Consider the following 21,848-nt stretch of genomic DNA (forward strand, 5'->3'; position numbering starts at 1 on the left):
TAGTACACTGTATTCACTGCTCACAATGTGGTCTCTGCAACTGTGGGGAAACCAAACACAAACCGAGTGACCACTTTGTAGAACACCTCCGTTCAGTCCACAAGTGTGGCCCCAAGCTATCGGTTGTCCGTCGTTTTAATTCTCCACCTTGCGCCCACTCTGACCCCGGCCTGCTGCAGTGTTCCAAAGAAACTCAATGCAAGCTCCAGGAACAGCGCTCTTCGTTCAGTTAGACATTTTACAGCCTTCAACAGTGCCTTTAGCAATTTCAACTTGTAACCTCTGCCCCATTTTTTTTTTAAAACAGATTTTGGTTTTACTGTCTTGTTTTTCTTTGCTTTCAGATGACAGCTGCACATAATCCTGCCATTCACACCTCCTCTAGACATCTTTTGTTCCTTTCTTTATCCCATTACCACTCCCTTTGGCCCTGCATCACCATTCATTTTATCATTTAATCTCTCCCATATCCCATCCTATTCCAGATATTTCCTTTTGTTTTTTTTTCCACCCTTCCACCTTTCACTCGCTTAAAAACCTATTACATTTCCGAATTTTCGCAGTCATGAAGTCATTGACTTGAAACATTAACTCCAACTTCTCTCTAAACAGATGCTGTCTGACGCACTCAGTATTTCCAGCTTTTATTTCAGGTTTGCAACATCTTCAGTATTTGGTTTTTCTATCAAACTCAAGTGTTGAAAGCTCCAATTGTCCCTCAGAAACCACAGGCATTGGTGGAGGGTGCAGAGTCCCAGGCTTCCATGAATCTTCGTATGAAGGAGTGTTTCTGGACATCACCACTGAAAGCCTTGCTCTAATTTTTCTGTGTCTCAAATATTTTTAACACCTCAGTCAGATCACCCTCTTAATCATCTATGCCCAAGAAAATTTCAAGCCAAGTTAATGCAACCATTTGCCATAATTTAACCCTTTAAGTCTGGTGAATCGACACTGTGCCTCCTTCAAGGCCAACATTCCCTTTCTGAGATTTGGTATCTATCAGGTCCGGTTAACTCCAGCTGGTCTGGACACGTATATTTACTACTTTCTTAATTTCAGTTTCGACACTGCAGAGGTTTGCAATAAGTTGCCCAAAGCAATGATGCTTTATCGGTGTACAAATTCTAAATCAAAACTCCCAAACTCTGTTAATATCATCAGCTTCAGATATGTATCCTACCTCTACCATGTCCCGTTCAACCATCACCCCCTGTGCTCATTGCCTCCCAACCTGGCAACATCTCAATTTTAAAATTCTCACAACATTTTGTTGTATATGAATTTCAATGTGATGCAGGTACGTAGGTCGTATGTCCCAACGATTGGCTGAATGAATCAAACATGCCCCTCCGGCTGTTCAAAATAGGCAGCGTACAGACCGTGCTCAACCAGCCCATACTCGCAAAACCCAAAACAAAACACCTACTGTTAGATGTGGTTCCACAATTGGGCAGCACTTGAACAATCCTGAGTGCGCTAATAGCTACATAAACAACCAATTTAGGATAATCAATCTTGCTCGTAAAACGGCTTTTACACAGGGGTTTGTTCTCTGCAAACAAAAGGAATATGTTCAAGCCTTGTGCCATTTTTGAATTACCTGGAGGTATGGGGGCTATAAAGTTCCCTGTTGCTTTCTCCATGGTAACACATCAACCAGATTTGACTTGCCAACCAATCAGCACCCTTTTCTCCTATGGTATAAATTGTTGTGATTGTTTGAAATTTGGCATTCTTGAGTTTGTCCTAATGAGCGCACGGCAAAATCCTTTGGACAAAATCTCCTTTTAGCAATATTCGAGAAGAAAGAACTTAGGGTATTTCCCCAGAGTCCAGTCATAGAACTTACAGGAAAAGAATCCATTTTTACCACCATGCCTGCACTGGCTCTTTGAAAGAGTGATCCAATTAGTCCTACCCCACCCCACTCCCGACCCCCTGCACGTTTCTCCCCTTCAAGCATTTATCCAGTTCCTTTGTGCAAGTTATTACCGAATCTGCTTTCACTGCCCTTTCAAGCAGCACATTCCGGATCATAGCTACTCATTGAGTAAAACTATTTCCTTCATTTGCCAATGGAAACCTTCCCATCATTTACTCTGTCAAAACCCTTCTTGATTTTGAACGCCTCTAATAAATTTCCTCTTAACCTTCTCTGCTCTGACAACAACCCAGCTGCTCCAGTCTCCCCGTGTAACTGAAAACCCTCATCCCTGGAACCATTCTAATAAATCCCTGTGCCCTCTTCAAGACCGTGGAATCTTTCCTAATGCATGGTGCTAAAATGGGGCACAATACTCCAGCTGTGGCCCAACTAGTATTTTTATAAAGGTTTAGTATAACCCCCTTGGTTTTTTTACTCAATATCTTTATTAACAAAGACTAGGATGCCAAACGCTTTTTTTTTAAAAAACCAGCCTTATTGACATGTTCTGCCACTTTCAAAGATTTTTTTTTCTAATTGTATCTATGAAAGAGCAGTGTTGAATAAAGCAGACTCACAAGCGACTTAAAAAAGAACCTTTATGGATGCGAACAGAATGACAGGGATCATGGTTCCCTTTCGACAGTTTGACCAGATGCACTGCATCCCCGCAGCAGCCCGACAAATTTCAACTGCTCCGACAAGCGTTCAAAGACAATGAATCGTTGGGAGGAAGGGGGGTGGCAGAGAGAGGGAGGAGGGGCTATGGAATATTTTAAAAAAACGGGACACTGAATTTACAAAGCTGGGCTCGAGTTGCGCCATGCCACCTTGGGGGCGAATATTCTCACCAGTGACTTTATCCAGGTGAGCCGCACGGACTGGGCAACCCACTGTGAGGAACCACCGGGGGCTCACTGTGGCAGGCCTGTGCTACAGCTATACAGAGAGATTGTGTTGTGGAGTGGTGGAGCAGGGAAGGATGGGAGAGGTTACCCAGTCCCGGCCGACCCAGTCAATCTGGCTGCAGGGCATGACCATATGTTTAAAAAAAAATCCAGATTCAAGCTCAGCTCTGAAGCCTGTCGCCCCACTTCCACAGATAGTCAACTTATGACCAACGCTCACACACAATGCGGCGGTCTTTGGGATAAGCTGCCGGGGGTGGAGAGGTGGTGGGGTGGCGAGCGGGACTGCTGAATTGTCATCAGAAGCTGGGAGAGCTATCAAGTGGAGGTGGCACAGGTTACTACGGGGTCAGTGCCTCACAGCTTGTGGAGACAGAAGCACAAGAAACACTTCGCCAGGACAACTATCCAATTCGGCCATTGAACAATTACACACAGCCCATGGCAGTTGCTGCATTTGATGCACAGAACCTTCCACCTTGTGCAGGTTACCAAAAAAAAAGTCAAAAAGTGGCACAAGAATCTTTTAATGGAGAAAAGGCAATACTGTATTCCCTTGGGTTTTCAGAGTAATCTTGGATGAATATGGAGAAAGTGGGGGTGGTCCAAAATTACCAACAGGATGTAGGAAACTTGTTTATTGCATCGGGTCACATTGGCAGTGGCAGAGTCAGTGACCCTCTACCTCGCTATCTCTCCATGCCTGATCCTGCCTCCAAATCTCGGCGCTCTGTGCACTCTCTCTGCTCACTGCAGCTCGTATCCCAGAGATGCGCAGGCTCCAGGAACTGGAAACCAGCGCTCTCACTACCCAAGAGCTGTGTGAGAAAGATTGTGGAGGCTCAGGGAAGAACATTCCAGCAAGTATCCTACCATAACAAAGACCACTTGCTCTACTCGTGAGTTACTGACACCCTCTGTATAAAATACATCACACACACTAATAATTACAATCCTTACGTTTAACCCTCTGGCTTTTTGTTGCCCTCTTTTGGAGGTATAATTAGACTCTTCATCCCTAGCATCTGGAGACTACAGACACAGGGAAGGTCCAGTGGGTGAATACTTTCAATTAACCCTTATATGCCTACACCGTTGCTTCCACTTTAATCAATGAAGCAGACTGCTTCTGGGCTCCAGTTGGAACTGATCATTAACACACACACACTAATTCAGATTTAACACGACTCAAATGTGTGGGTTTTTTTTTACTTCTCACCCAACCCATGCGGTGAGGGCACAGTTCTTGGGATCCCAGCAGGCATCATCCCTCCTGCTAGGGGGAGGGCATTTCTTGGCACTCAAGCCAAGCAGCGAGAATGAGTGAGTAAGCAGGTGGTGAAGGGTTTAGCAGTGGGTCTTGATCCATAAAGAAATTGGGAGCATGAGACCTCAGCTGACATTCCCATCTCAACCCACCTCAACAGCCCCCACCACACCAAGAGCCCAGGGGTGCTGGGGCCAATTTCAGTGCCTCCATTGCTGCCCTGCCTAAAGTTGGTGACGGTGTGAGGATGGACCTCCCTGGCTGCTCAATGTCACATCACAGGGTAAATGTTTGACCTTTGAAAGGGGGAATTTGAGGGCAGAAGACACACCACAGGCGCATCTCAGTGTTGAGAGGGGGGGCGTCCAATTCACAATCGAGTCAGTGTACATCAAACATCCGTTCAGACAGGGTGCCCAGCGACGGTTTAGGTTGAAAGGGGAGTCAGGAATCGCCACAGCTGGCCAGGTTATACTGCAACGACACAGGGCAGATACAAATCCCAAACCCTGCCCAACCAGGCATGAGAGATGTGCCACTCACACCGCCCCCTGGTCAGGTGGGAGGGAAATTAAACCAAGGTTACTAAGTTCTAAAATGTAGAAAAGAATTTTTGTTGAATTGGGTTTGGGATCGGGGTTTTAAAAGACGCTTGAGAAAGCAGCTTTCCCAAAATTCCCGCTCTTTTGATGTGGGCGCCTGGCTGCTGCGAAGATGGAAACAGGCAACTCGAGGACAGTTAGGCACTACTGGGCTTGTTTGTGTGGGCACCCATCCGCTGAGGGTCCTGGGACGGATAATGGATAGGGCCAGGAGCACGTAGGAAGGGAGGAGGTGGAGGAGGCATGCCATGGAACACGGTGCCTCCAAACCCTGGGGAGAACAAAAAACAAAACAAGAGTTAGTGATACACGAAATGCAGAAAGTACAGTATATATCCCCGCAATGACAGAGAGGGGTCAGTATACATCCCATTACAATGGTCGCAGTAAACATCCCATAATACTCGAGTGCAGTCAATATACAATAGACAGAACAAAGCCAACAACTTCCCCGTCTCTGCTGCTACCTTCCCTCACCAGCTCTTCTTTCCCTTAAATCGACCCCAAGCCTGATGGTGAGGTATGAACCTAGACACTAACACTTTCCCTGATGATAGGTTCATTTACAGAATGCAGCATTATATATGTTTACTTCCCACCTACAACCCCCGTGTCCCAGCAGTCTCTCTTTGTAAATGCTCTAGGTACTTAATTCAACTTTCTTTGTGTATCTTAACAATATAACTAAAATCCCCTTGCTTTCCTTCTCTCCCTCTCTCCAGCTCTACCCTCCCTAGGCCTGCCGCTGCATCCAGTAATATTCAAGGCAAAACCGATAATCATCATCTTTAAAATGCACCCACCCCCCCAACCGCCCAGGTTTAGGTTTCCACCTCTGCAAGCCCAGTAACAAACATGCTGCACTACCGTGTTCATAAGCTAACGGCCTGACCAGTCCCGCAGAACCCCGCTCCCCACCCCAGTGGCGATCAAGACACTGGTTCCCGATCCCACAGCGCACGGTACCACGGTAACATAAGCGCAGGAGAAAGCACCCTCCCCCGCCCCAAAACTCTTGCAAACCTGGGTACCTGGCGGTGGGGGCGGTGCCAGTCCAGGTGGAGGAGGCAGTGAAATGTTCATCACGGCAGGAGGAGCGCTGGGCGGGAGGTTGAAGAAGTTGGTGGGGGTCTCCTCCTCGATGGTCGGCGGCGGTGGAGGCAATGCTTTGGGGGGGGGAAGAAGGAAAGAAAACAGACATGAATTAGGCAGTGGACCACCCAAGCACAAAGCCACACTGTAACCAAGTGAACGACCACTCACAGCTCCCCCCACCATCAGTCTCAGCTAACGATATAGAAGGATTGGAAAAATTTCAAGAAATAAAATAGAATCATAGAATCTTACAGCACAGGAGGAGGCCATTTGGCCCATTGTACCTGAGCTGGCTCTTTGAAGAGCTGTTCAATTTATTCCTGCACTGCCCCTGCCCCCCACCACCCCACCCACCACCCCCCAACCCCTTTCTACTTTACCCCCATATCCCAGTAAATGAATCCTCTTCGAGTACATGTCTAATTGCTTAGATCACATATCCGAAGGTTTTCTGTATGACAAGGTAGCCAAGAGCCAGACGACTAGTAGGATACCCAAAACTGCACTTCAAGGATGCTGGCAATCGTGACATGAAGGCCCAAGACATCGATTCTCAGACCTGGGAGGCACTAGCTAACAACAGAGGAAAACGGTGATCTCACCTGTGGGCTGCCGAGCGCCAAGATGTTCTGTGGCTACAGCAGCTTGGCAACAGGATCCCAACAACAACGCACAACGACGCCTGAAAACCACTTCATATACGGCCCCTATGGCAGAACCTGCCTCTCCCGGATTGGTCCCTTCAGCCAGCGGTAAGAGTGCACCATACGAAGCTAAACCCACCCCCAACGGATTTGATTTGCTGCCTGTCCATCATCTTATGCAAATGGAAAGATGTTGACGGTGGCGAATTGAAAGTTCCAGTGGAATCTGATTCCATCACTCTTTCTCAGATCAATGTAAAAATAAATCATTTCTCCTCATCTCCCCTGTTTATTTTGCCGAACACCTTAAATCGGTATCCTCTGGTTACCAACCCTTCTGCCTGTGGAAATGGCAGACAAGCTGAATAATTACTCTGCATTAGTATTTACCATACAGGATGTGGTCAGCATCCTGACATTAAATCAAGGACAGGGACTCACTAAAAGCAAAATAACAGTCATGAAGAAAATAATGGCACCAACGAGTGAAAAATCCCCAGGACCAGATTGTTTCTATCCCAGGATTTTAGAGGAAGGAGGTGACAATATTGTAGATGCCCTGACCATAATCTTCCAAAGTTCCCTCGATTGAGGAACTGTTCCTTTCGAGTAGAAAATTGCACAGGTCACTCCACCATTTTAAAAGGTGAAGGAGGGAAACCAGGGAATAATTGACCAGTTAACCTAATTGCCGAAGCTTTTAAGGACGGAGTTTTTAAGTGACTGAGCACCTTGAAAGTTTTTCAGCTGATCAGGGGCAGTGAGCAGGGACTCGTAAGCAGCTTGACGAACCCGATTGAGTATTTTGAAGAGGTGACCAAAGTTGGAGATGGGAATGTCCACCTATGTTATTTATATGGGCTTCCAGAAGGCATTTGGTAAGACTCTGTTGGCTAAAGTTGGAGTCTTTGGAATTGAAGGCCAATTACGGACCTGGTCAGGAAACTGGCTGAGTGTCAGGAGACAGAGAATAGGGAGGTACTCCAATTGGCAGCATGGGGCTAGTGGTGTCCCACAAAGATCTGTGTGGGGCCTCACCGTATTTATTAATAAAATGCTGGGATAGAAAGCCACATATCCAAATTTGTCAATGACACCAAGATAAGCAGCACTATCAGCATCGTAGATAGAAACTTAAAATTACAAAGGAATATTGACAGATTAAGTGAATGGGCAAAACTGTGGCAAATGTGAGGTCATCCACTTTGGATCAAAAAAATGATAAGATGGTAATTCCTAAATTGTGAAAAGCTTGAAACAGTGGAAATCTAAGTGCATAACTCATTAAAATATCATGAACGGGTACAGAACATAATCAAAAAGGCTAATGAAATGCTGGGTGTTATATGCAGAGGGCTGGAATACAAGGAGTTAGTTCCCACCATGGTCTCGATGAATTGCAGAACAGGTTTGAGGGGCTAAATAGCCTCCTCCTGTTCCTACGAACATACGAGTTAGGAGCAGGAGGCCACTCGGCCCCTCGAACCTGCTCCGCCGTTCAATAAGATCATGGCTGATCTGAATGTAACCTCAACCCCACATTCCTGCCTACCCCCGATAACCTTTCACCCCCTTGTTAATCAAGGATCTATCTAGCTCTGCCTTAAAGATATTCCAAGACTTTGCTTCCACCGCCTTTTGAGTTGTCCTTATTTACTCCATCCAAACCTTTCATGACTTTGAACATATCAATTAAATCTTCCCTTAACCGTCCCTGCTCCCAGAACAATCCCAGCATCTCAATGATAAGACTGGTTCTGCTCTTGACAGCTAAAGCAAGGCCCACGCAGTGGCATCCAGGACGAGCAGAGTTTAAAAACCTAAATCTTCCCATTCGAAAGATCTAATCTGGTCATGTGGCATCTTTAATGGGGAAGTAAATGGTCAGGTTTCTAATGTCAGTTAAATTATTTTAGAATGTTTTTAAACTTGCAACAGGGGATCAGCTGTGGCCAGGAACGAGCAGGTTTAGGACTGTGCAGGAACTTGGTACATGACTGACCAAAGCGTTACTTTGCAAAGTAGTTCTGAAATATAAAGAGGCTGGAAGTGACAAATATGTGTGAAGCCACCGTCACTCAAGAGTTCAGGTTTCCCCCCCACCATAATGTAAGAAAGAATTGTCCTTTACTTACCACCAGGCAGCCCTGGAACAGGCTCCAATTTCATTCCCGACTCTGTAACATTCGAGTCCTTTTCCTTCTCTTTTCCTCTGGCAGCTTGCGACCTGAAGTTCAATCAGAACAAGAGTCAGCGTGGCCGCCAGCGCAAATGTCCGACCAGCACGGAGGGAAGAAGCCTACACACGAACGCCAGGCGCGCGCCGATGAACAGGCGCTATGGCAAGGGTCGCAAAACGATGTATGATTAGCCTGGCGTTGAAGTAGAAATACACGAGCACTCCTGCAGCCAGCACGCGAGAAGCTCAGCCGCATGTGCCAAAGTTCTTGTGCGTGACTGCTCAACGATGAACTCTTCCGTGAATGAGAGCACTCACCGAAGGGTTCTTGCTCGATCACAAGTGCCTGTTGCAGGACACAACCACCAGTGTCCAAACATGCCTGCAATCGTGACTGCGAGAGAAGCGAGCGTACCCCATCTGTTACTGTTTCGGAGGGCTCCGTGCCTAACAACTTACTCTGTCGTTCTCTTTCTGTCACCCCACAAGAGCAAAAGATTGAATTTTACCCTCGCGTCCACTTTGCTCTCAATATTTTTGTTTTTTTTCCTACCATCCCACTCCCAGCCCCCATCCCGCGGATCCAACCGACCAGCTGAGTAAACCAACTCCAGGTTTTGATAGAGAGAAGGAGAGTTAACTTTTCAAGTCCATGTGGCTCTGCTTCAGAGCCCTTCAGCTCTGAAGAAGAGTCATACGGACTCGAAACGTTAACTATTTCTCTCTCCACAGATGCTGCCAGACCTGCTGAGATTTTCCCAGCATTTTCTGTTTTTATTTCAGATTTCCAGCGTCCGCAGTGTTTTGCCTTTAGCCAGGTTATGTGACGTGCCAAGGAGCAAAATCGCCCAACGTCAATACCCTCAACTTCAGGATTGACCCATCTCCCAAAACACCTTTTTTTAAAACACTCACCTGCCCCATTTGACGTTCAGTCTTCGCCCGTTAATGATGAGTTTGTTGAATGATTTCTCGGCGGCGAGTTCCGACGACTGCCTGGTGGCGAACTGGATGAAGGCACACTGCTGCCGCTGGACCACAGTGATGGAGCGAATCTCGCCAAACTGGTAAAAATGATTCCTTTATATCCAGCAAAAGAAAAAGTACAGCGGTTAACAAATATTAGAAACAACCCACACCATCAAGGTGCCCTGAAGCGCCTCATGGCCAATGAGTTACTTCTGAAGTGTGGCAGCCTGGTGCCAATTTGCATTTAGCAAGATCCCACATACTTCAACTGGATCATCATTTAGCTTTTCTTTGTTGATGTTTCTTGATGGATAAATGGTGGCCAGGTGGAGAACTCCCCTGCTTTTGGGTTATACCATGGGACCTCACCCATCTACTCGAGTGCGCAAATAGGGCCTTGGTCTAACTCCTCCGACAGTGCAGCACTCCCTCAGTACCGTCCTGGAGTGTCATGCTGGACTGGGCCTTGAACTCACAACTTTCTGACTCTGAGCTGAGAGTGTTACCCACTGGGCCATGCCTGAAAGGTGAGCGGCTGAGGTCACCAAGGGGATGTAAAGGGCCAGGCCATCCGCCAAAGGAAGGGAGTGAAGTGACAGCGAGTCAAGAAGTGATACATTAAAGAAACGGCACACTCCTGCACATGGCCAGCATCACCACAAGCCGCGAATAATGCCCAATTCCTACTTGACCGGGTCCCTGAGAGATTACCGTAACTCCGTCTCCGAGATCTGCTCCCCAAGACCTCCCACGTAGAGGGTTGTGATCGTCTTGTCTTCCGGTGGGTCCAATCTGGGCATGGTTGCTGCCCGCTTCAGCAACTTGTCAGCCACCGGGTCATTAATGCCATAGTAACGGTCCTTGATGTTCTGATCGGCCAAGGGGTCATCCGGGTCAGTTGGCTTTTCATGTCTGTATTTAAATATAAATAATCATCAAATCAGTTTCGCCGTTTCGATTCGTAATCAGTGCATATTATGCGAGGGTTATGGGATGTGAGTGTTGCTCTATAATCAGAGATCAAGCAGTTTGAGCCTATATTCTCTGGAGTTTAAAAGAGTGAGAGGTGATCTCATTGAAACATATAAAATGCCTAGAGGGTTTGACAGGGTAAATGTCTAGAGGCTGTTTCCCCTAGCTGGAGAGTACAGAACTGAGGGCATAATCTCAGGATAAGGGATCAGACATTTAGGACTGGGATGAGGAGACATTTGTCCAAATAGTCATTTAGTAGGACTAGTATTGCTGAGAAAAGACATTTTGTTGAAGCTTTTCGTCTTGCACTCATCAGGACAATCGCAAGGATACCAACGTCAGGGGAAGCAACAACTTTATACTGTGAGAGAAGAGAGTTCTGATGGGTTGGCAAGTGGACTCTGATTGGTAGAGGCGTTGCCATGGAGAATGCACCAATTATTGGTGACTGGTAAAATGTCTCTTTTCAGCAATACTCAAGAAACATGTTCACTCAGAGAGTTGTGAACCTTTGGAATTCTCTATCCCAGAGGGCTGTGGATGCTCAGTCATTGAGTATATTCAAGACAGGGACTGAAAAATTTTGGATACCAAGGGCATTAAAGGGATATAGGGAAAGTGGAGTTAACGAACTGGAGTTCAACCATGATCTTACTGAATTGTGGAGGAGACTCGAGGGGCCAAATGGCTCACTCCTGCTCTTATTTCTTATGTTTACCACAAGGGAATGGGTTTAATCTGGATCAGGAGTGGCTGCCAGGACAATGGAGGAGCGGATTTAGTAAGACTAAGAAAGAAACACTGGCATTTCTATCATGCCTTTCATGACCTCTCAATATGCCTCAAAGCTCTTTGCAGTCAACGGCGTAGTTTTCAATATGGTCAGCTTTTTAAAATAATAATGTAGGAATCAATATGTGCATAGCAAGCCCCTGTAGGCAGGACTCTGATCAATGACCGGATAGTCTGTTTTAGTGATCTAGGCTGAGGGATAAATATTAGCCAAGGCATCAGGGAGAACAACTCTGCTCTTTTTCAAAATACTGGATCTTTTGCGTCTACCCGAGGGTTTAATGCCTCATCCAAAGGGCAGCACCTGACAGAACAGCACGCCCGGTCCCCCCACTCCACCTTGACCCCTTGGTACTGCACTGTGTCAGTCTGGGTTTTTTACCCTAGTCTCTGGAGTGGGACTTGACCCCACAGACTTCTGATTCTGAAGCAAGAGTTTATTGTCCGGAGGCCTCCCCTTCCTTACCTGTAAGGACACTCCTCCCCTCGCTTGCACTCTCCTTTGACCCAGAAGGAACAGATATGCGGCCGATTGCGTTTGTAATACGGGGTGGTCCTGGCCAATTTCAGCAGCATGTCACTGGAGCTGGTGGCCTTGCCCAGGGCACCCACCGCTCTTGTCCCGTCCGAGTTCTGGATCTGCAGAGACAGAAGAAACATCAGCTCCACCACCAGCCCTGCAATGGGATTGGTTGAGTACACAGGAGGAGGCCATTCAGCCCCTCATGTCTCCTCAGGTGTTCAATTAGCTCATGGCTACTCTGAAATTTAACTTCACCTACTCGCCTTGGTTTTGTAACGCTTAATACCATCACCTATCAAAACTACTGATCTCAACCTTAAAATTTTCAATCTGCTCCCCACTGCCCACCCTTCATAGCCTTTTGGGAGAGTGTTATGACCACAGCCGGTGTTAATGGTTGTGCAAACCAAAGCCCAGAGGGAAACTTGGCTTACAGGCCACAACCTTTTATTTGTGTTCTGATAATGAGAAGACAACGTAGCGATCGGAGCACTAGGAGGTCCAGTGACGCTTTTGGGTTTTTAAAAAATTAAAAAAGCTTTATTAACAAAAAATAAAAGAAAACTTAAGCACACAAGATTACAGTTACACAATTAAGGTTAGTCTTACAAAACATTCCCCCAAAAAACTCCCTACCTGGTCAAACCCACAAGCAGCCACTTTCCAGGCAACACTCCTTTACAGGTACAGAAAATGCTGGCAAAACTCAGCAGGTCTGACAGCATCTGCAGAGAGAGAAACAGAGTTAATGTTTCAAGTCCATATGACTCTCCTTTACAGCTCTGAAGAGTCATACGAACTCGAAACGTTAACTCTGTTTCTCTCTCTCTACAGAGGCTGTCAGACCTGCTGAGTTTTTCCAGCATTTTCCGTTTTTATTTCAGATTTCCAGCATTCGCAGTATTTTGCTTTTATCTTCCTTATAGATGCTTAAATATGAAATCCAGTAATATTACACAAGGCAAACTGCTGCAGCTTCAATAAAGTTATACCACGTGACCTTCACCCTCTTCCACTCTGTGGTGGAATCCACTTGACAATAAAACTGTTTGCTGCAGCCCAAGATATTTCTGGCTTGACTGGATGGGTGATTCAAACTGCATCCTCTCCCAGCCCAGAACTCCAGCTATCTCAACAGATCAAACAGCTCTAGATATCTCCAGCCATCTCTACCTCAACAGCTAAATCCAGCTATCCACTGTAAATCTAATATACCTTTAATCCCATTCATCTCCGTTCCATTGTTCTCACACCTCTATGAAACTCAAACCCTTCCAAATATAAGGTCTTTCATGTTTCCATCTTGTCTTTGCTTTTGGTCAGTAAGATCCCTATGACTTACCTATGAACTCCTGCAAGATGCAAACATGTTCCTTAGTACCTCTGATTCCCCTTTGATATTCAAACTCTAAAAATGCAAATGTTAGATCTAACCTATTTACTTGTACCTCAAACTTAACACCTCTATCCTTGACATGTTTCCAAACCCCCCCGCCCCAGACAACCTGACTCCTATTAAACTCTTGCCCAGATAAATTAAATCACACGTACAGACATAGGCACCTAGCCTTCTTCATAGGATAACACAATATTCCCCCAAAATATTTTTAAAAAATTCCATTCCCACAGAGAGTCCAAATTTCCACTTCTTGACATCACTCCTGATGGGCCCAGGTCTAAGTTTAAATTAAATTAACTCTAAGTTTTGCTGGTGGGGCATGGGGTGGGGGTGGAGGGTGGGGAAGACCAAGGATAAAGATTTAAGGTCATTGGTGAAACAACCAGGGGGAGAGGGTGAGAAGAGTTGTTCCTGTGCAGTGAGTTATTGTAATCTGGAACACACAGCCTGAAAGGGGGATGGAAGCAGATTCAGTATCTTTCAAAAGGAATTTAGATGAATACTTGAAAAGGAAAAATTTGCAGGGGTCTGGGGAAAGAGCTGGGGAATGGGGCTAACTAGATAACTCTTTCAAAGAGCCAGCACAGACAAGACTGGCTGCACTTCCTCCTTCTGTGCTCTAGGCCTGTGTGAAGATAGTGAAACATTGCCCTGCCAATTCAATTGCTGAACCAACAATGGAACAAGCTGCCATAGGAAACAGTCGCTGCCCCATCATTTGAAATCTTCAAGGCCCATCTTTGGACCATTTCCATTTATAAGTTTTCACTATCAGGACTGCCACCTCAGCAGCTCATGCCTGGTTTAGCTAGCGCTACCCATATAAATGTTAGCAGAATGTGGATATTAGGCTATAAGGCCGACACAGCTAAAGGGGAAGCAAAATGGAAAAGCAGAATAGTGCGCTGTTGGAAATTGGAAATCAAAACCAAAAACACTGGGAATACTCAGCAGGTCAGGCAGCATCTGTTAAGGGAAACACAGTTAACGGTCAGGATTTTCCAGCCCCGTCCACCCACCCACCACGGGACCAGGGATTCCCGCCCAAAGTCAAATTTTCTGTCCCGTCTGCTACGATTTCTGCGGCAGGCAGGGCCAGAAAATCCCAGCCAACACTTCAGGTCGAGGTGACCTTTCACCAGAACCAGGAGTAACCTCTAGGTTGTTATAAAAACCCATCTGGTTCACTTAATGTCCTTTAGGAAAGGAAACCTGTTGTCCTGACCCAGTCTGGCCTACATGTGACTCCAGGCCCACAGCAATGTGGTTGACTCTTAACTGCCCTGTGAAATGTCCTAACAAGCCGCTCAGTTGTACCAAACCACTACAGAAAAGTCACTGTGGGTGTACCTACACTGCATGGACCGCAGCGGTTCAAGAAGGCAGCTCACCACCACCTTCTCAAGGGCAATTAGGGATGGGCAGTAAATGATGGCCTTGCCAGCGAAGCCCACGTTAGAAACCTTTAATTTTAAAAATCTTTTGGAGGTGCACAAGAAGTTAAAAGGCAATAATTACCTCTCTCTCCATGTTCTGCGTGTAATACTCCTTATTGACATCAGACTTGGGCATCTCGTCCTTGAGTGATATTCCTGCATCCCGGACCTGGATGGGCAATCCTAAGAACAGCACAGGAAGGAAACGAGGCAGTCTTTAACCAGGCTCAGCACTACCTCAATGGCAAGAACGCAGACTCCCTCCTGAGTAACTCGGGGAGTAGGCTGCCACTTCTGCACCGACATGAAGCGGTTTTGGGCTCACAGTAATTGCAAAACAGATAGTGTGGCTCAAGGAATCGTCCAAGCAGACTAAAAGCCCTGACAGGGGAACATCTCACCAACTTTACTGAAGCTCTGTGCTGTGAATTGAATCCGTTTGTACATTATATATACCGCTCCCACTGTGTAAAGCAGGCACACTCACGTCAATGCAACTGAAGAACAAGAGCAGGTCCATTCAGCCCCTCGAGCCTGTTCCACTATTCAATGAGATCTTATCTGATCTAAAGATTTTCCTGTTATACGTTATAGCTGCAGCCTTACTTAATGGGTCACTTTATTTATCTCAACTTCTAAAAGCACGGAGGAGATGGTCACCCTCCCGCTTCTCCAATTCCTGGTCCACATCCATTAAGAATCTAGTTCCTCAACGTGCTAATGCAAACGGGAAATAGATCACTGAAAGGATTTGATGATAATGACGAGGGCTTTGTCAGCTGACACTGCCAGCTCTTCCTCAGCTACTTTAGATTGGAGATCATAGACCAGAACCCGTTTAAGAGGTGGTCAGACTGTTGTCATCCTTAAGATGGGGCTGGAGTGAGTCCAGCTCAACAAGCCACCCAAGTAGTGCTATACGTAGTGAATATGGAAAATGTAGAACACATTTCACACAAGAGGCTCGCTTTGCCTTTAAATACCACAACGACAATGGAAGTTTTAGCACCAACCACTTTAGCTTTGAAGCACATTTTCAAAGTGGTGGAAAACTACAAATGGCTACCCTTCCAGAACCGAGTGATTATTAGGAACAGGAGGAGGCCATTCACACTTCACGCCAGTTCCCCACCATTCAATATTGGACCACAGCTCATCCACATCTCAATTCCATTCATCCTCTGCCGCTCCATACCCCTCGATACGTTCGCCTAACAAAGGTCTGTGGGCAGACCGTTCGACTGGGAGGGGCTTGGCTCTCAAACCCGGCAGTGAGCTTCCCCCTCCGCACTTATCCAGAAGAGCTGCAGTATCAGGCAAACGGTGGTGACCATTGCAATCACCACCAGACATTAACCAAGGAACCACCTGAACAATGTTGAGTGCGTTAACTATTTCAGACAGTTCAAGGAGCTGCTTATACCTCACAATTACCCATCACTAAGCCCTGACCCTCCTGTAGGACTATCACTCCCATCAGCCCTTGTTTGGTATCTTGCTGGGCTGGACTAGTTCCCAGCTTCCTCTCAAGGCTGGTAACAATCTGACCGCCTCATAACCAGGTCGAGGTCAGTGGTACCCCGGCTGAATTCATGGGCACTCACCATATTCCAGGTCCAGCAGGCAAGTCTGGCACACATTCTTCAGCTTGCTACACGTCTGGCAGACTTCGGTTTTCTTAAAACGCATCCGAGCACCCGGACACCAGCGGAAGACAGTGAAAGGCCGGGAGCAGATCTGATAATGTGGGAACAAGGGGAAAAATATGGATTCAACGCACCGCAGAAGCTTAGCATTTATAGTACAGGGAAAATCCCACACGACTGCAACAATCCCCAGCTTTCTCTGTATGATGTCCCAATCACCCCATCACTGAATTATAGAACGGTTACATTCAGCACAGGAGGCAGCCATTTGTCCCTTTGTATCTGTACCAGCTCTCTTAAGAGCAATTCAGCTTGTCCCACTACCCCCGACCTTTCCCTGTAGTCCTGCAAATTCTTTCCTTTCAGATAATTATCGCATTCTCTTTCGAAAGCCATGATTGAACCTGCCTCCACAACACACTCAGGCAGTGCATTCCAGATCCTAACCACTCGCAGCACGAAAAAGGGTCTCCCCCGTGTCACTACGGCTTCTTTCGCCAATGACCTTAAATCTGTGCCCTCTCGTTCTCGATCGTTCTACGCTGCCCAGACCCCCTCGTGATTTTGAGCACCTCTACCAAATCTCCTCTCAGCCGTCTCCTCTCCAAGAAGAACAATCCCAGCTTCTCCAATCTATCCACGGAACTAAAGTTCTTCACATCTGGAACCATCCTCCTGATTCTTATCTGCATTCTCTCAATGTCCAAAGTGAGGTGCCCAGAACTGGACACAAGCTTCGGCTGAGGCTCAATCAGCGTTTTGTTTTGTTTATCATAATCTCCTTGCTTTTTGTACTCCATGCCCCTATTTATAAAGCCAGGGATTCCACATGTTTTATTAACCGCGCTCTCAACCTTGCCTGACACCTTCAACGCTTTGTGCATATATATATACCCCCAGGTCCTTCTCTTCTTGCACCTCGTTTCTGAATCGTATCCTTTATTTTACATTGGTCCGCCTCATCATTCTGACCAAAATGAATCACTTTACATTTCTCTGCGTTAAATTTCGTCTGCCGCCTGTCCTCCCGTTGCATCGACTTCTCTATGTCCTTTTGAAGTTTAACACTCTCCTCCTCATCGTTCACAATGCTTCCAGCTTTTGCCTCACCTGCGAAAAGGGCAGGCCACCAGCAACAGCTGTAGAGCAGGCGTGCGGTTCCAACTCGAGTCACCACACAGTGATCCGGGGTGACAAAGACACTGCGACTGAGAGCATTTCTTTCACAGCCCCCAGACACCCCACACGGCTTTTTACAGCCAATGAAGTGCTTCGCAAGTGCAGACACTGTTAAAATGCAACAGCAAACCCCCGCCTCCACTATCAGCAATGTGATAACAACCAGGTAATCTGCCTTAGTGACATTGATCCGGGGTAAATATTAGAAATAACTCCCCCCGACCATCTTCGAAACAGTGGCAGTGGGATCTTTCACATCCACCCCAGGGGGAAAATGGGGCCTCGGCTTAACGCCTCACCCAAAGGCCAGCTTTGACAGCGCAGCTTAGATTTGTGTGCTCGAGTCTCTGGAGTGTGACTTGAACGCCCAACCTTCTGACTCAAAGGTGAGAGTGCTACAAACTAGGCCACAGCTGAGGCAGACAACCCGAAAGAGTAATTTAAACGCAGGCTAACAGAGCATTATCAGACTTTGCAAATTTATTGCTCAAGAAAGAATTTAAGGATGACATTTTTTGACTAGTTTTTGAAATTCAATAGATTAATATGTTATTAGGGGTGACAAACAGAACTTTAACATGTGAAACTAATTGTAAAGGAAAGACTATATCACATAACAGAATAAAGACAATGCTGCTTGTGTCTTTAATAAAGATTTTTATTTCTGTACCCAAAATCTGGCAAACACAACAATCACTTGAACTATGAGTTCCTAAAGCAATAACTACTTGCATTTATATAGCACCTTTAATATAGCAAAATGTTCTAAGGCGTTTCACAGGAGTGTTGCTGAACAAAATTTGAGAGTCATGTGGAGGATATCAGGTCAAATTAATAAAAAGCTTGGTCAAAGAGGTCAGTTTTAAGGGGCATCTTAAAGGAGGAGGGAGAGGTAGAGAGGCGTAGGGAAGGTATCCCAGAACTTGGGGCCTAAGCAACCAAAGGCATGGCCAGCAATGGTGCAGTGATTAAAATCAGGGATGTGCAGAGCAGCGCTGGAGGTTACAGAGATAGGGAAGGGTGAGGCCACGAAGGGATTTGAAAACAAAGATGAGAGTTTTAAAGCTGAGGTGTTGCTGGACCGGGAGTCAGTGTAGGTCAGCGGGCACAGGGGTGAGCGGGACCGGTACGTGTTGGGATACGGGGGACCGGTACGTGTTGGGGTACGGGGGACCGGTACGTGTTGGGGTACGGGGGACCGGTACGTGTTGGGATACAGGGGACCGGTACGTGTTGGGATACAGGGGACCGGTACGTGTTGGGGTACGGGGGACCGGTACGTGTTGGGGTACGGCCAGCAGAGCTTTAAGGGCGAGCTCCCATTCATCTCCGACGGAAGATGAGAGGTCGGCCGGGAAAGAATTGCAATGGCCAAGTCTCGGGGTGACAAAGGAACAGGTGAGGGTTGCACCAAATGAGTTGGGTCAGGGTTGGAGTGGGGCAATGTTACACCAGGTGGGTCCTCAGTTGGCTGAACTCAGTCAGAGCAGCATCACTTGCAGATGAGAGGAGGAACCAGGTCAACTGTTGTTAAGATTCTCCAGTCGCCTGGCTCGTTGCTGCCACCTTGTGGATTTACAGTCCACTTCACCACCAATGTTCAGTCTTTGCCCGAACACTCTGCCTCTTGCCAATGGGAGGCGTGCGCACTGGTCCGCACAAGCGCAGAAACCCAATGACGTCACTCCGCGGCGCCTTGCCGGCCAGTACCCTCTGCGCATGCGTCGATGACGTCGCCACGCACACAGCATCGCCCCGGATCAGAGCGCGGCCTGTGTCTGAGGAAAGCGGGCGCTCAGTCAGCTCCTGTGTATTTCCGCCGGTTCATGTCTGCATTGCAAACCCACTGACCAGTGTTGTAATTTAGGAAGGCTGAGGTTTAATGCCCATCGCCAGGCCCCAGAGAAACCCGCGCCAATTTTAATACAGTTAATACATTCGCTGCATCAACATTAATAAAACTCTCTCGGGCTGAACTCCTCTCTCTCTCGCTCTCACGTCCACAGAATCCCACATCTGGTAAACAAGCGCCGGACTCCCGCTCGGACCCAACTCATCGCCCGAGGCGCGAGCCGGAAAACCATCCGTGAGTGACAGGCGCTCCAGCCAATCCGCTTCGAGGACGAATTGAAGGGTTCCGCCTAAAGCGCAGCCGTGATGATTTGAGCGGCGCCATCTTTGCTCCTGGCCGCGTCTCAGCCTCAACATGACCCAATGCAGTAAAACACCAGAACTGCCTTACTCAAATTCACACGGTCCAATTCCAGCCACTACCTATTACATCCCTGCACAGCACCTGTTAGTGGCTGGGAGTTCACAGGACACATTGATGCAGAGGTTTGTTAACATAGAAACTAGGAGCAGGAGTAGGCCATTCGGCCCTTCGAACCTGCTCTACCATTCATTATGGTCATGGCTGATCATCCAACTCAATAGCCTGCTCCCCGCTTTCTCCCCATACCCTTCGATCCCTTTCGCCCCAAGATCGATATCTAACTCCTTCTTGAAAACATACAATGTTTTGGCCTCAAACTCACAGATTACAGGCATCTATTTTCAAAATCACTTAATTTTATTAATTTGATCATGAAAACGTTTTAATGCAAAAAAAAGAATTGGACACTGAATCGGGGGCAGGCGCTACACCACAATGCCTGAGGGAGCAGAGGGAGAGATCATGTTTGAATGGTGCAGGATGCAGCAACAGGTTTGCATATTTGGAATTGAAAGAGGGGTTAGAAAAGATTCTTCACACAAACAGCCAACAAAGAAAGCTGCTGCAGAAGCAGTGACAATAAACGGTTTCAGATTAGAATGGTGAAGTTCACTGAGAAGCAGGAATATTGAAGAGCAGTGGCAGTGAGCAGGGGAACGGATGGGATATTAAAGGGAACGAAAAGTGAGCATCAGAGTGGGATTACCCTAGGAGCAAAACACCAACATGGGTTTTATGGCCTCGATCTTTGCTGAATCGTGCATCTAGTTTAAACCCTAGAAATTCATGGTGCAATTATCACACAGGAAAGTATTTAAACTAATGGAAGTCTTGTGTCACAGTGAGTAGTGCCCCAACCACTGAGCCAGAAGTTCTGGATTCGAGTCCCATTCCAGGATTTGATGGCCACTGAAGGTGTGTTCATAATGTGGCCAGATTGATGAGCAACCTGTAAATCCTCTCACACCCCTACGGCAGGCAGAGAGAGCAGAAGAGACTCCCGGTCAGCTATGCTCAGAGCAGAATGGTGCCTCTCAAGCCTCTGGCTTCAGGCTAGCAACCTGTTCTAGAAAAACGAGCTATGGAGACAGGCATTAAGTGTGTGCATTGTCTGCCTGCCTCTAGACACAGGAAGTCTATACTGAATTAGGCACATCGAATACTTAAATGCTTTAGGATAATAGCTCATCATTAACCAGTCACTCGAGAATGAAACAGCACAGGAAGAGGCTATTGGGCCCATTGTGCCTGTGCCGGCCCTCTAAAGGTGCTACCGAATTACCCCCCCGACACCCCGCCCTTTCCCCAGTGATGGGAAACTCAAGGTTGTGTTATGTGACATTGGAGGTAATTACAGGGTGAATGGGAGTCGAGGAGATCAGTACCTTGAAAGCTTGGACACATACCTTGCACTCTTTTCCATATTTTTCTTTTGTCTGAAATTGTAAAGAAAAATATATTAAGACCCAATCAACGGCTATCAGAGGACGTCTATGAGCTGACAAAACATGAAGAGATCCCTGTCAGCACTTTTCATATCACACAGAATCTCAGTGCAGAAGAGGCCCTTCGGCCCATTGAGTCTGCACCGACACGTGAGAAACACCTGACCTACCTACCTAATCCCATTTACCAGCACTAGGCCCATAGCCTTGAATGTTATGATATGCCAAGTGCTCATCCAGGTACTTTTTAAAGGATGTGAGGCAACCCTCCCAGGCAGCGCATTCCAGACCGTCACCACTCTCTGGGTAAAAAAGTTTTTCCTCACATCCCCCTTAAACCTCCTGCCCCTCACCTTGAACTTATGTCACCTTGTGGCTGACCCTTCAACTAAGGGGAACAGCTGCTCCCTATCCACCCTGTCCATGCCCCTCATAATCTTGTACACCTCGCCCCTCAGTCTCCTCTGCTCCAACGAAAACAACCCAAGTCTATCCAGCCTCTCTTCATAACTTAAATGTTTCATCCCAGGCAACATCCTGGTGAATCTCCTCTGCACCCCCTCCAGTGCAATCACATCCTTCCTATAATGTGGCGACCAGAACTGCACACAGTACTCCAGCTGTGGCCTCACCAAGGTTCTATACAA

At 46.9% G+C, this 21,848-nt stretch overlaps 1 protein-coding gene across 1 annotated transcript in view; it reads right to left on the reverse strand.

The window, feature by feature from the left end:
• Positions 1 to 3,612: 3,612 nt before the first annotated feature.
• The window catches only part of rbm22 (RNA binding motif protein 22), a 31,130-nt gene continuing 12,894 nt past the window's right edge, over positions 3,613 to 21,848 (reverse strand). The window contains exons 3-11 of the mRNA XM_078551184.1: positions 21,163 to 21,192; positions 16,321 to 16,453; positions 14,799 to 14,899; positions 11,825 to 11,997; positions 10,303 to 10,503; positions 9,538 to 9,702; positions 8,579 to 8,670; positions 5,736 to 5,870; positions 3,613 to 4,975 (exon numbers count right to left, since the gene is read on the reverse strand). Of these exons, the coding sequence (XP_078407310.1) occupies positions 4,842 to 4,975; positions 5,736 to 5,870; positions 8,579 to 8,670; positions 9,538 to 9,702; positions 10,303 to 10,503; positions 11,825 to 11,997; positions 14,799 to 14,899; positions 16,321 to 16,453; positions 21,163 to 21,192 (1,164 nt within the window). The 3' untranslated portion in view covers positions 3,613 to 4,841. The remainder of the gene's footprint in view (positions 4,976 to 5,735; positions 5,871 to 8,578; positions 8,671 to 9,537; positions 9,703 to 10,302; positions 10,504 to 11,824; positions 11,998 to 14,798; positions 14,900 to 16,320; positions 16,454 to 21,162; positions 21,193 to 21,848) is intronic.

The sequence above is a fragment of the Cetorhinus maximus genome, chromosome 10, assembly GCF_964194155.1.
Source record: "Cetorhinus maximus chromosome 10, sCetMax3.hap1.1, whole genome shotgun sequence".
NCBI classification, from domain to species: Eukaryota; Metazoa; Chordata; class Chondrichthyes; order Lamniformes; family Cetorhinidae; genus Cetorhinus; species Cetorhinus maximus.